Below are 14,559 nucleotides of genomic sequence, written 5' to 3' on the forward strand. Positions count from 1 at the left end.
AATTTCTGAATTTTCCGTGCTGTTAGAATAGACAATATTCAGCATATAACGCTCTGATGCGTAATGTGGTAAGGGGAAACTAAATTACAGCTTTTTTTACCAAAACGACGGGAAACTTCGCACGATTTCGTCTTAGCAGAGCGATAAAAATCGAGTGAAATTGTAGCAAGATTACGTTAAATAATTAGTGTTCTTTAACATTTTACATCTTATGTTTGCTTTAAAGTCATTAAACTTGGAATCATCCGAACGTTACACATAGTTAAAGCCTTGTATCCAGCCCGTGTAAAAATATCGTTATACGCTTGAGGCTGCCCTGGGCTGTCCCAGGCTGCTAGAAAACTAAAGTCGAAAAGTGGAGTAAAGTGATGCTTTTAGTTCACACAAAAAAATAGTGTAAATGTTGAAAAAGTATCCATTTGGGTATGTTTGCGTCATTTGAAGAGTGCTTTGCAAACGAACTGTTGTGAATGATTTTTTTTCTCGTTTTTTTCGGCTTTGAAAACATGAAATTCTGAATTTTCCGTGTTGTTAAGTCATTCAACTTGTAATTATTCGAACGTTTCATATACTAGAAACCATGTATCCTGCACCAGTGAAAATACCATAAAACGCCCGGGGCTGCCTGGGGCTGCTTGTGGCTGCTGGGGCTGCCAGAATGAAAACAGAAAAGAGGAGTAAAGTGATGTTTTTGTTCACACTCAAAGAATAGTGTAAATGTGGAAAAAGTATTCATTTTAGTATTTTGTGTCATTTAAAGAGTATTTTGCAAGCGAATTATTGTGAATGATATTTTTTTTCATTTTTCATATACTAGAAGCCATGGGGCTGCCCGGGGCTGTCAGACGCTTGAAATCAAAAAGTAGAGTAAAGTGATCTCTTTAGTTCACAAAAAAGGAATAGTGTTCATGTTTTTAAATGATTCATTTTAGTATTTTTGCTTCAGTTCAAGGTGTGTTTTGTAAACCAGTGAATGATTATTTTCATTTTTTTTATATATTTCTTTTTGGCTTTGAAAACTGAAAACCGACGGGATTCTTCACATGAGTTCGTCCGTCTTAGCATAGCTGCTAATCTGCCCAGCTGCTCAGCTTTTGACTTCACGCCGTCAGGCTTCTAGACTGCTAACTCACGCTGCTATGCTGCTATGCTGCTAGTCTGCTAGACTGCTGACTTCACGCTGCTAGGATGTCAGTGTGCTTGGCTGCTGACTAAACGCTGCTAGGCTGCCAGTCTGCTGGGCTGCTGACTTCACGCTGCTGGGCTGCCAGTCTACTGGGCTGCTGACTTCACGCTGCTGGGCTGCTGGGCTGCTGGGCTGCTGACTTCATGCTGCTGGGCTGCTGGGCTGCTGACTTCACGCTGCTAGGCTGCCAGTCTGCTGGGCTGCTGACTTCACGCTGCTAGGCTGCCAGTCTGCTGGGCTGCTGACTTCACGCTGCTGGGCTGCCAGTCTGCTGACTTCATGCTGCTGAATTACACGCATGGACAAATGTTTGAATCTACTTTTCTGAGGTGGCAGAAATATATATATCCGAAATCTTGGACTGGTGATAAGGCTGCAATTCTAATTTGTCCATTCAAATTATTGTGTTAAATAACGACATTCAACTTGGCTTTTATTTTTTAAAATATGGTTTATAATAACGTATATCTGTCTATTCATAGTGACCAAATATTATTTAGGCATCCAATGGAAGTGGTAAATATTAAGAGAAAAAAATATAATGAAACGACAACCAGTATACAAATAATAATTGTTGGACAAAGGTCATTTTTACTCATTAATTATCTGTCAGGAGTACCCTTTAAAATAATACCAAAATTATATGGGATCCCCATGCATCAAAATGTAGCATTATCGCCAATGGTTTATGCATTGACAAGTTTAGCTGTGTGTGTATGTTGCCTTAAGTCACATCCATGTCCGACAATATTATACATTTGAGGTACCTAACACATATTTAACAAAGAAACTTGTATTTGAAAGTCCGCAACATTGTTATTGAGAGTTGTATTAAAACAATCCTTTCGATTGATATACATACATATTTCCATGTAAATGCAGACACATTCATTAATGTAATATAATTATTCTAAAGCTCTGTAGATAAACACATACTGAAGTGCACATTTGTTGGTTTTATATAATTATTTGCGCTTTGTTTCCTTTCAACCCTTTCAACCATTGTCAGTTCTGCCCAAGATGCCATTTCCAATGGCGCTGGTGTCACATTTTACATGTATAAATTGTATATTCTGTAAAACCTATAAGAACTTATGTCGTATGTGATGAAGACGTCATTTTGAATTCTTTAATGTCGATGCGATTGATTATAAAACGCTTTGTGTAATTCTGTCGACTTATCAAAAAGGTTTATCGAACACAATTATTTCATATAAACTTTACCAAATGAAGACGACGTAGCATGTTCGACTAACTGAGTCGATAAAAAAACAAGTCGACAGGCAGGAATAGGTTACTTTATCGACTCATTGACAATATTTTTTTGTGTTTACGTAAAACCAGATAAAAAAGATGTACGGACGATTACATTTATACTTGTAGGAATCATCAATGCATGTCTATATTTTCCATATGTCATTATATACTGTGGATATAATTATCTTCACTTCCTTTATAAATGGTACTAGATGTGTAGCAGTGATGTGTAAACAATTAAGCTTATTAAAAATATGCCATTTTGAAAGCATTATCACTGTTTGTCTACATATAATCCACGACCATTCATAAGTATATTCATTTGAATCTTTCTCTGCATATGTGACATCATATATACCTGAATCATGCTTAAGTTTCAAATATTGCGATGGAATCGTCATGACAATGCTCTCTTGGTGTTAATAAATTTTATAATGGTTCATTGCTTTGTGATCTCTGACCTTTTTCAAATAATTTCAAGACAATATCTCAAATAAACAAAAAATCCGAATAATGCATGCAATCAAAATTAATTTAAAGTCGGTAAAAAAAAACATTCATTCATAAAACATGTCATACATTGATTTAAATGTGCTAACTGCTAGCACGACTTTCACTTTTGAATGTCCAATGTCCAATGTCGTGCCAGCACAACATTCGATTTTGAATGTCCAATGTCCAATGTCGTGCCAGCACGACATTCGATTTTGAATGTCCAATGTCCAGTGTCGTGCCAGCACGACATTCGATTTTGAATGTCCAATGTCCAATGTCGTGCCAGCACAACATTCGATTTTGAATGTCCAATGTCCAATGTCGTGCCAGCACGACATTCGATTTTGAATGCCAATGTCCAATGTCGTGCCAGCACGATATTCGATTTTGAATGTCCAATGTCCAATGTCGTGCCGGCACGACATTCGATTTTGAATGTCCAATGTCCAATGTCGTGCTAGCACGACTTTCACTTTTGAATGTCCAATGTCCAATGTCGTGCTAGCACGACTTTCGATTTTGAATGTCCAATGTCCAATGTCGTGCTAGAACGACTTTCGATTTTGAATGTCCAATGTCCAATGTCGTGTTAGCACGACTTTCACCTTTGAATGTCCAATGTCCAATGTCGTGCCAGCACAACATTCGATTTTGAATGTCCAATGTCCAATGTCGTGCTAGCACGACTTTACTTTTGAATGTCCAATGTCCAATGTCGTGCCAGCACAACATTCGATTTTGAATGTCCAATGTCCAATGTCGTGCTAGCACGACTTTCACTTTTGAATGTCCAATGTCCAATGTCGTGCCAGCACAACATTCGATTTTGAATGTCCAATGTCCAATGTCGTGCCAGCACAACATTCGATTTTGAATGTCCAATGTCCAATGTCGTGCTAGCACGACTTTCACTTTTGAATGTCCAATGTCCAATGTCGTGCTAGCACGACATTCGATTTTGAATGTCCAATGTCCAATGTCGTGCCAGCACAACATTCGATTTTGAATGTCCAATGTCCAATGTCGTGCTAGCACGACTTTCACTTTTGAATGTCCAATGTCCAATGTCGTGCCAGCACAACATTCGATTTTGAATGTCCAATGTCCAATGTCGTGCTAACACGACTTTCACTTTTGAATGTCCAATGTCCAATGTCGTGCTAGCACGACATTCGATTTTGAATGTCCAATGTCCAATGTCGTGCCAGCACAACATTCGATTTTGAATGTCCAATGTCCAATGTCGTGCTAGCACGACTTTCACTTTTGAATGTCCAATGTCCAATGTCGTGCCAGCACAACATTCGATTTTGAATGTCCAATGTCCAATGTCGTGCTAGCACGACTTTCACTTTTGAATGTCCAATGTCCAATGTCGTATGTTTAGCTAACTTCACACAGCTATTATTGATATACTTTATTGGTGATCGAAGTAAGCCCAAGCCCGCATGCAATAAGCGAGCCCAGGCTTGTAAAAATCTTATTTTTTCTCATATAGAATGTATGATATCGGGTTAATGGGTTATAATCTCCTTATTAAATGACCTTTTAGTATTTAGACTTGTTCAAGAAAATCATAATTTCGACGACTGTTAAGTTGCTTTTTAATGTTGAAATTGTTCATATTTCTTTAAAAACAATAATATTTACACATGTTACACCTCAACTTCCATTCCTTAAATGGACTGCCTTTCGGCAATTGCGTTCAATCGATGAACGCAACATCTTCGGATATGTTCGGATCGCCTTGCATAACAATATACATGAAAAATATTTATCTTGTTATTGTTTGTATTGTGTCAGAAGGTCCCGTAAAATATAAATCAACATTTTAGAAAATGTTATTTTGTTAAATTTCAAATTTATAGTTGCCATAACTGTTTGAATTTTACGTTTAAAAGCGATTTCAAGTGGTTGATCTTTTCCCGCGATATTGTGACGTCATTTGAAAAAAATGCTTCCGGTTACAGTCGGGTCGTTCTATTCACACAATGGGTAGGAAAGGGTGGGTTACTGAATTTTTCTTTTAATGAAATTAAGTATTTTTTTTTTAACAATTATTGAATCAAATAATGAAATATTGGTGTAAATATAAGTAATGAATTGCGGGCTTGATGTCATTATCGGGGTATGAACGCAATTGGGCTGGTCAAAGTGTGTGGAGTCCGAATTCATTCCTTAAGTAATTACTTTAATATGTTTAAGTATAGCAAAATAAATACAATATGGCTGACGGGCTAAATGTCAGATTTCGGATATATTGTCAACGTCAGTTTTGCCCCGATGTCCATCAAGTGTAAAATTCTACTATCACCCCATCAGCTATCTTGTATTTATATTATGTAAACTTTACTGGAATAAAGAAGATTGCAAGAAGCAGATATATCAGATCGTACACTAATTCGTTGTTTATCTAGTTTGTGACTGTTACATTTGTTATTGGCAACCTTTGATGCTTATTCTAAATAAATGTCATCGCTTATTATAAGATACATTTCAAAGATTGTTTTGTATTCTTACAGCAACTGTGAAAGCTCAGTAAATATATATAAAATCATTCTCTTCTATGTTGGAGTTACATAGTTTTAATCAACCTCTGTAAACAATTCTTGTTTGTTTTGTTCTACAAATTATCGGCAATGCATATTACGAAGACCAATTTAATTTCAGACTTTTTGACGGGATTGTTTGACACAGTTGTCAACGCGACGGAAAGATCTCTTGGATACGACAACATCACGTGGGCATGGTACGCGGGACGTAACGCTTGCAAGATTCAACGGACAGCTACAAGCGTGTTTGCAATGACGTCAAACTTCATACTTGCGGCGACCAGTTTTGACAGAGCGATTGCCATTGCAAAGCCGTTGATAAATTTTAAACAAGGTATACTAAACAGTTTAACATAAAATGCGTCTCATATCTAACGCATGATAAAATGTTTGGCATGTTTGTTAGGGAAACTTTTAGACATATCGCGTCATTGTTTCACCCCATTGGCGAATATAAACTAGAATATTAATTTATAAAGAATACAGTTCATTTATATCCTGGGTCTTCTAAGAATATGTTTTGGTTGAGTTCTAAGCCTTCTACATAACTATTGAATTAGTATCTATTTTGGAGCAGGTAAATAAAAATTGAATCCTTTATCGTTTTCATACTGTAGTTGACACTTTCAATAAAAAGAGAGAACATAGGAATACACCTTTTTAAAATCAATTCCATAACTAATTGTCAAACTTTGTTACATTTATATCTATAAAGTAAGTCTGACGATTTGAAGCCCGAAATGTTTCATGACCATTGAACGAGTTGGTTGGATAAATATATGGACCTCTGCATGTTCTTGTTTAAAACGAAATTGGATCACGATGAAAATATTTTTTCAAGCGTTTTTTTTAAAGATTTTTGTTTTCATTATATCAAACGGAGTTAAGTTTTGTAGTAATACAGACAGTTTAAAAATAACACTATCATTAAGATAGTGGTTTAACATTTGAATACCACACCAAACTAGTTATTTCTAGGCATCAAATTACATTTAATGACAGCGATAATGCTAAATGTTCCAAGCGTTAGACACTCAGCTAAATAAAGTTATGATATATATCTTGTAAAATGTACTTGTATGAAATATATAATGCTTAAACTTAAGGATGTGTTCTGCTTGTTTCAGGTTTTAATGTACAGAAGGTCCTGGTAGTCTTGTGTTGGATATTCAGCACACTATTAAGCATTCCAGTCTTTCTTGTCATGCACGTGTTTCATGTATTCGTGGACAAGGCGTATTTCTTGTGCCATATTGACAATAACGTGATCAGCTTCGATGTAAGTTTATTAATTGTATGATCTTTAGAAGAATATGTATCAAATTATTTTTCGATTGGTCTGTTTATATTTGAGAGTGTAAATGGTAAGTCATATAGCATATTCCATGTCGTTTATTTATGGTCTGATATCAGTTAATATGTTTAATACATTACATAATGCGTCCCCACTTTGTGTATATAAAGTTGATCGGTCCGTGTATCACTGTATTTTAATAAATATGCAGTTTTAATAACGTCAGCGGTCCATAACATGTTTTGGCTGGTTCGGACCTCGCCAAAATATAATATGGACCGCTTACGTCATAAAATGGTGACTGCTGCTGCTTGCGATTTTCGCTAAGGCGAAAACAAGTAAGTAAAAGTTATAAGCATTTTTTAAATGAAACACATCAAAAGTGCTTTAGAAATAAATAATGGTAATGTAAAGAGTTCGGTATAATATAAAAAATACAACACAATAGTTTGGGCCATTACATATGGCATTATAAGGACCTGCCACTCAGTGGTGTGTAATATTTCTTTAATACAAAATACACACATTGAAATTACATGTAGTACGTTCCTATATATCTGCAAATCAAACAGGACCAATCATATGATTTGAATACAGTAGAACCCCGTTGGCTCGAATTCCTCGTTGGCTCGAACTAGATGTAAAGGACCGATTTCTTTATACTGAAGGTAAACAATCCCGCTTGTCTCCAATGTTCCGAGGCTTGGGGTATTTTCGCCGGTCCCTTGGTGTTCGATCCAACGTTAGTTCGATTGTGTATACATACGTTTCATATCAGAACCCACATCTGTAAGAAGTGATTGATCATTTGGCCTGAGTTTGAATCAAAGGCATAACACTGTTAGTTGAAGGCAACTTCTTAGACGTCCCGCAAGAAAGCTTCCTCCGCCCTCTAGACAAAAATGACTAAACATTCACCTCCTAATACAGTCTTCAATTGTTTGTTGCACCTGTGTGTTTTAATGTCGCCCAATTGAAGTGGATTGATAGCTAGTTGCTGCTCATGGGAGGTGCAGTAATTTTGCATAATTTGTCGTCATTCAAGGTTTGCTGTTGTTTTTTAATGCAACAAAAATGATTTGTATAATAGTTTTAATTTATGGTCAGTTTATTTTTGACTCTTTCTTGATGTGTGGTTTTCCAGTCGCTTCTAATTGTTAGAAAATGGCATGTCGTACTAAACTCGCACATTTATGACATTAATTAGAATAAGATAAAATAATTTTTAAATTAATTGTGTTTAAGGTTTATATGAGAAGTTTATACATTAGGCCAGAGTTTTTATATCTTTAGATTTACGGGAGCGCCGTACCTAAATATTGCAAAACCCAAATAAAAATAAAATTCATTTTCGTAGTTTTATTTTTATTTTTTCCGACGAACGTTGCTCCAAGGTTAAGAAAAAATAAAATTAGTGTTCTGTAACCCATATCTCAGAACCAACTGGTGTACCAATTATCATTCATTATCGGTCTTTTTACTGCACAAACCACGTAAACCAGTCAGAAATACACGGGGGGGGGGACAGAACAGGTACCCGTTACCATAACAACGTCCTGTCAAAAGTGAAAGTACTTTTTGTCATACCCCTTATTTCTCACAATTTCTGCAGCTATATAGAAATGTTTTACTACAAAAACGTTCCGATTTTTATGTTTCATTATTTAAATCAAACCGTGGTGAACTTAGAGCGTGTTTATTGTGATTTTTTTTGTAGATTCAGTATGTTGTTCGCGTTTCGTTGAATGATTGCGAAACTTCCGGTCAAAATATGGAGACAGAAATTCTTGGGTTGTATTGTCTATTAAAAGTCGTTGGCGCACGTCGTATATTAACAAGGATGAATTGGATTACAGCGCAAAAATGTATAGCTACTGACAAACACAAACTGCAAAATGATATCGTGTTCAGCATAGTCAAAATGGATATTTTTGTCTGAATTTGACTCTGGGGAGCATTGAACACACTGCTTCACGATCACATTTTTGAAGAGAAAAACACAAGGTATCGTGATATTCGTAGTTATTAATTAGTTTAATAATGATTTAGAATTTAAATCGTTATAGAATACTAAAAATGATGTAATAATAACATAGTGTGTGTTTCCGATAAAACAGAAAAAATCTGAACATAAGATATCTGGCAGTCAGTGCAAGAAGTCAAACTTATCCGTTGCCTTATTGCCAACGGGCATAGCTGGAATTAGAAGGATATTTTTCAGAGGTGATTCTAAAATCAGTTCTTAGACCTGGTTTTTTGAAACATATAACACTTGTAAAATTTATCTTAATGCTCCCGAATTTTTTGTCTGGTGAAGTACATAAATGTAGATTTTGACTGTCTGTGTATCCGTAAGCCCTGTCAAACTTTGAAGTGAAGAGGAATTTCCATCAGGGCTTCTACTTTTTTTATTATACTTTCTATATAAAAACCACATCACGGTAAATTGTCACGGTGTTATTTCGTTAAAGACAGAAAAACACATTTGACCTTATTATACCGTGTCTGAAACTGTGTTCAATGTTTGATAACTTCACAATGGAAAGGATATGCTTATATTGTGGGCAAAAGGTTAGAATTGGCCATTTAAACTTCTTTATTACACTGACATGTTTCATAAAATCCATGGGTTGATAATATATGCACCTCATATGCATAGATGCATTCGAACAAATATATACAATTAATTTCAATGAGCGCTTGAACTCACAGTGTTGAGGTCAATATTTTCAGTCATTAAAAGGATCTTTTAATTATGCTTTTGAAACTTTATGGTGATCTATCACCCTTTTTTCAGCCTATGAAATAGCTGACACAAGTAAGGTGTGTTTTGTCTTCATGATATAAGAAGATTTTAAAAATAAAAAAAAATCGGAGAAAAATCCGTTTTTATTTAATTCTCCTTTGGGACATTTTATGCATTTTATTTTTATTTCCTCCTCCTTACCCAACTTTTTGAAAAATCTCCCGTAAATCTAAAGATAAAAAACCTCTGGCCTCAGTGGCATTAGGCGGACCTTTGAACAATTTAATAATTAAAGTTGAGATTCTTAATGATTAAGCCAAGTTCTTAATATTAAATTGTCTATCTGTTATTGCATGTGCTGTAAATACAGGTTGTACTCTGAAAAGATAATAGTCTCAACCTGCTAGCTTAGGACGTAACCCTAAGAAGTTTTGATATATTTAGGACAGGTTCGAGCCACCGGTGGACACCGTTTCATTTCTCAATCACATTTTTATTTCTTTACCTTTTTTATGTTTTTTATTGTTAATTACTTATTATTAAGACCATTTTAATGATGACACAGCAACCATATCCTTCAATTATAATGAACTTTAAATGTAAGATGATAAACAATGATCAATTTCCGCTAAAAGTACTCTTAATTGCCCACGTGCTGATCCCTATTGTTGTCTCACGAACCTAAACATTCGTGATCTTAGGTCGTTAAGAAGAGCTGCCTGGAAAAGTTTTGAAAACTATTTTCGCAAGAATCAAGTCAAAACCTATGAGAGGTCTTAACATGTCCGATGGGTGAGCTTCTAGCGACGCTTTCCAGTAATAAGAATCTTACCTTAATTCGCTGAATGTTAAACGAAGATGAGTTCTCTTGTGAAGTCATAAGCACAAACCTTGTAAGAAGAGTTAAGAAATTATAGTGATATGCGGTTGAAATACGATTTTCATATTTTGTTAAAGCGACACTCTTCAAACTCAATACATGTATAACAAACATCAATACATACACATGTATAACAAACATCAATATATACACATGTATAACAAACATCAATACATACACATGTATAACAAACATCAATATATACACGTGTATAACAAACATCAATACATACACATGTATAACAAACATCAATATATACACATGTATAACAAACATCAATACATACACATGTATAAAAACATCAATATATACACATGTATAACAAACATCAATATATACACATGTATAACAAACATCAATACATACACATGTATAACAAACATCAATACATACACATGTATAACAAACATCAATATATACACATGTATAACAAACATCAATACATACACATGTATAACAAACATCAATACATACACATGTATAACAAACATCAATATATACACATGTATAACAAACATCAATATATACACATGTATAACAAACATCAATATATACACATGTATAACAAACATCAATACATACACATGTATAACAAACATCAATACATACACATGTATAACAAACATCAATTTTGAGTGATAAACCTTTAACTACTTACTAAATAATGCATTTATGGAAAATATTAAGTACTGATAATGAGATTGTGACTGTGTATTTAATAGCTGAAAATGCAAAAAAATAAATGATTGGTGAGTGCCGAAAGATTTACTGTGATTTGCTATTGTCTCATAAGGTAGAAGTTTCTTGTTTTCTACTCCTTTCTTTCAAATTAAACCCAGTATCCTTCATAAGAACCATTGTTTTTGACATTTCCTTATCCTTTTTGCTATATTGAAACAATTGTATTAATTCTGATAAATCTTATTTGGGAGTAAGAGTGCATCTTTAAACATTGACATGTTGTTTTATGATGACATACATGTTAACCAATATGCATGTACAATGTATATGCTCTAACGAAGTGTCGACATACAAAACGCAAATGCAATTTAGATTTACTTTTAACAATGAAATATAAATTGTTGTGTTGCAGACAATAACACACTACTTGTTGGTGTTTCAATACCTCTTACCCCTTTTGACAATCCTCGTCAGCTACGTGGTCCTCTTGTGCGCTCTTGGCCGCCGATCTGCATCATGCACTGAAACAAGTAAGTCTTATCATTTATACTTATTTTTTTCATTTTACTTCAATGCACGGTGAAAATTGCATTGTTTTTTTCGGAAAATAATTGTAATGCAGCTACATGTATGAATATAGTGTCTGTCTTGCCAGAGGTATATACATTTAATCAAACTACGAGTGCCACGCGTAAATGATATATTTATATATTCGATCTCACAGATTCCAGTGGGAATGGCTTATTAAGAATATTCAACGCCACGTTGCCTCGTGCAAAGACCAGGAGTCTTAAGCTGATGTGCGGCATCGTTGCAGGTAATATAACGATTATTAGTGACACAATTTTTCTTAAAGCTGCTCTTTCACAGATTGAACGTTTAGACAGCTGGGGTTTTTTGTCTTGGAGAGAGCCAATTTATGCGAAAATGCACGGAAACTAGTGATATAAGAATATCAGATCGCAGATTTTCATATTTAGGTTCAAAAGTTTATTTTTATGCATTTTTCTACAACTGTTAGTAACGCTTTCAGCCATAAAGAAATATTTTCGAATGGAAATATGAAAATCTGCGATCTTATCTTTTGTCGGCAGTCTTATATCCCTGGTTGGCAGATATTAACGCAAAAATTGGCTCAAAAAAATAAAAAAAGTAGTTAAAACGGTAAATCTGTGAGAGTGCAGCTTTAAAATGCGTTGGTTATTATATGAAAACGGTAATCGACACTTGTGTCGTTATTTAATATGATCAACTGCTACTAGGGGGTTTATTTTACGAATATCATGAATAAAATATTTAAATCAGATATTAGATACCAATGCGAAATCAAAAGTGACGCTGACTTTTAATTTGGTGATGAGATGCTGCCATGTCAGTTGAAATGAATTTCAAACTGTTAACGATTGTGCTTTTTCTTTTTTTCTATTGCTGTTCACTTTACAGGATAATTGATATAAGTGTCAGACCATGATTACTTGATCCTCTCTTTAGCGTCAGGCTCAGATTTCGGAACTTCGTAACAGGCAGAAAAAAAACAACATTGTGCCGTAGAGCATCATTAGTCTGAGTCTCTTTACAACAAATGTCTTTGGCCAGTGATAATATAAAGAGAGCACCATAAACACTTTCCGGTCCAAACTCCTGGCCGATTGAGTGTATTCTTATATATATATCACGTCTCCAACATAAATGACGTAACGCCATTGGCCCAGGACTGGTCACGCGGTGACCCAATATTTTTACATATTGGGTCACCAAACTTATGTCTTACCAAAATGGCGTCTATTTTCCGATTCCGATGAATACATAAACCATTTAAACACTTTAACATGTTGTCGACGTGATATATACGTTACGGGGTTAGTAGGTGATCCGATATGGGATATACGGGGCGCAGGAAACCATAATCGGGTTCGAGCTTAGCTCTCAACCGATATGGTTTCTTTTGCCACGTATATCCCATATCGGGTCACCTACTAACCCCGTAACTTATAATATGATTTTTATGTTGATTCTGGTCATCGCTGGTTTTATTTTTGAGTACATGTACATTGTTATCATAGTTTTGGGCTTAAATTCCATTCTGGTATATACATAATAATTCTGAAGGCTGGAAATCCGATGACGTCAAACATAAAATCAATTTGGTATGGCGTTATGTTTGTGCAACAATCGCTCGGAGTCTGAGACACATTTACAAATACAAGCAAAACACTTTTTCTCATCGTATTCGATAAAAATGTCGTCTGACAAAATGTAATGCTTACGAATACATTTCAATTCATTGAACCCGAGGTCTTTGTTTAAACATCAACACGGAGTTGTAGTGCATTTTGTTTCTAAATTGCAGGATTTGTTGTTGCATGGACACCTTACTTCACAATTTCATACTTAAGTCTGTATGCCGGATTTAACCACTCGTCTCTACAAGTTGGCATTCTTTCATACTACCTTAACGGTATAATCAACCCGGTGGTGTTCTTTATATTTCACCATACGAAGCCAGCTAGATCGCCGACGAGCTTCTATTCCAATGAGACAGCGATTAGCACCAGCAGAATAACGAAGGAGTCATTCCAAACGTTTATACCAGCATCTGACGTGAACTGCAGTGAAAATACTATTTGACAATGGCCATAAAAATACCTATTAAGATACGTTATGACCAGTACGAATATTGAAAATTCTCATACACTTCTCACAAATGCACATGAACTTACAAGAATAATCAATGGGCGAAGTCTTACATACATGCCCACCTACATTGTTTTGCTTTGCGTGGTGGGTTTCACCTTCCACCATAAATGAAATACCAGTGCAATACAATGTCAGCCAAAATGATGGCATTGAAAAGCACACGATGATTTTTTGTCATGCTGAGTTCAAGTGTATGTTCTAAGAAATTATCCACATCGACTTTCATAAAGTTTTTGATATTGTGAATAAAATGGAGCTTCTTTCTCAAGAACGCACATCAATTGGCAATCGATTGCATTTGCATCGAATGAATTTTGCACGTTTAGAAGCCTTTGAAGGCATATCTTTAGACTTCAAACGAGGCTAGAACCTTTAAATGTCTAGCCTTTTTAGAGTACGTTTTCTTTTAATCCTTTAACATAATTGACATTTGTTTCTTAAAATACACTCTTCAAAGACTTGCGGATGAATGAACAGCTAACGGTTATTTTACTCTTGTTATAGTATTTGTCTTATATGTCCAACATATGGATTTTCATGTGATCATCCTAAATTAAATTTAGAAAACAAACATACTGTAGAAATACACGAGCACGCATAACATTTTGATGAGTTATCTTAAACGTGTTGTATACATATAGTATTATATTATATCATTTTCATATCATTTGAATACTCCTACTGCTATTCTGAGAGTTATCAACAGCTATGTTTAAACTCTTCAATCTGTCTAATACATTTAATTTATTTCTGTAATCATAGTAACACTGT

General features: G+C 34.9%; 1 protein-coding gene across 1 annotated transcript in view; it reads left to right on the top strand.

Annotated features, from left to right (window-relative positions):
* LOC128203123 (cardioacceleratory peptide receptor-like) overlaps nt 1–14,359 on the top strand; it is a 33,773-nt gene extending 19,414 nt beyond the window's left edge. Inside the window, exons 3-7 of the mRNA XM_052904405.1 lie at nt 5,609–5,824; nt 6,618–6,769; nt 11,504–11,621; nt 11,816–11,908; nt 13,442–14,359. Of these exons, the coding sequence (XP_052760365.1) occupies nt 5,609–5,824; nt 6,618–6,769; nt 11,504–11,621; nt 11,816–11,908; nt 13,442–13,719 (857 nt within the window). The 3' untranslated portion in view covers nt 13,720–14,359. The remainder of the gene's footprint in view (nt 1–5,608; nt 5,825–6,617; nt 6,770–11,503; nt 11,622–11,815; nt 11,909–13,441) is intronic.
* The last annotated feature ends 200 nt before the right edge of the window (nt 14,360–14,559 follow it).

Source organism: Mya arenaria, chromosome 9 (assembly GCF_026914265.1).
Source record: "Mya arenaria isolate MELC-2E11 chromosome 9, ASM2691426v1".
Taxonomy (NCBI): Eukaryota; Metazoa; Mollusca; class Bivalvia; order Myida; family Myidae; genus Mya; species Mya arenaria.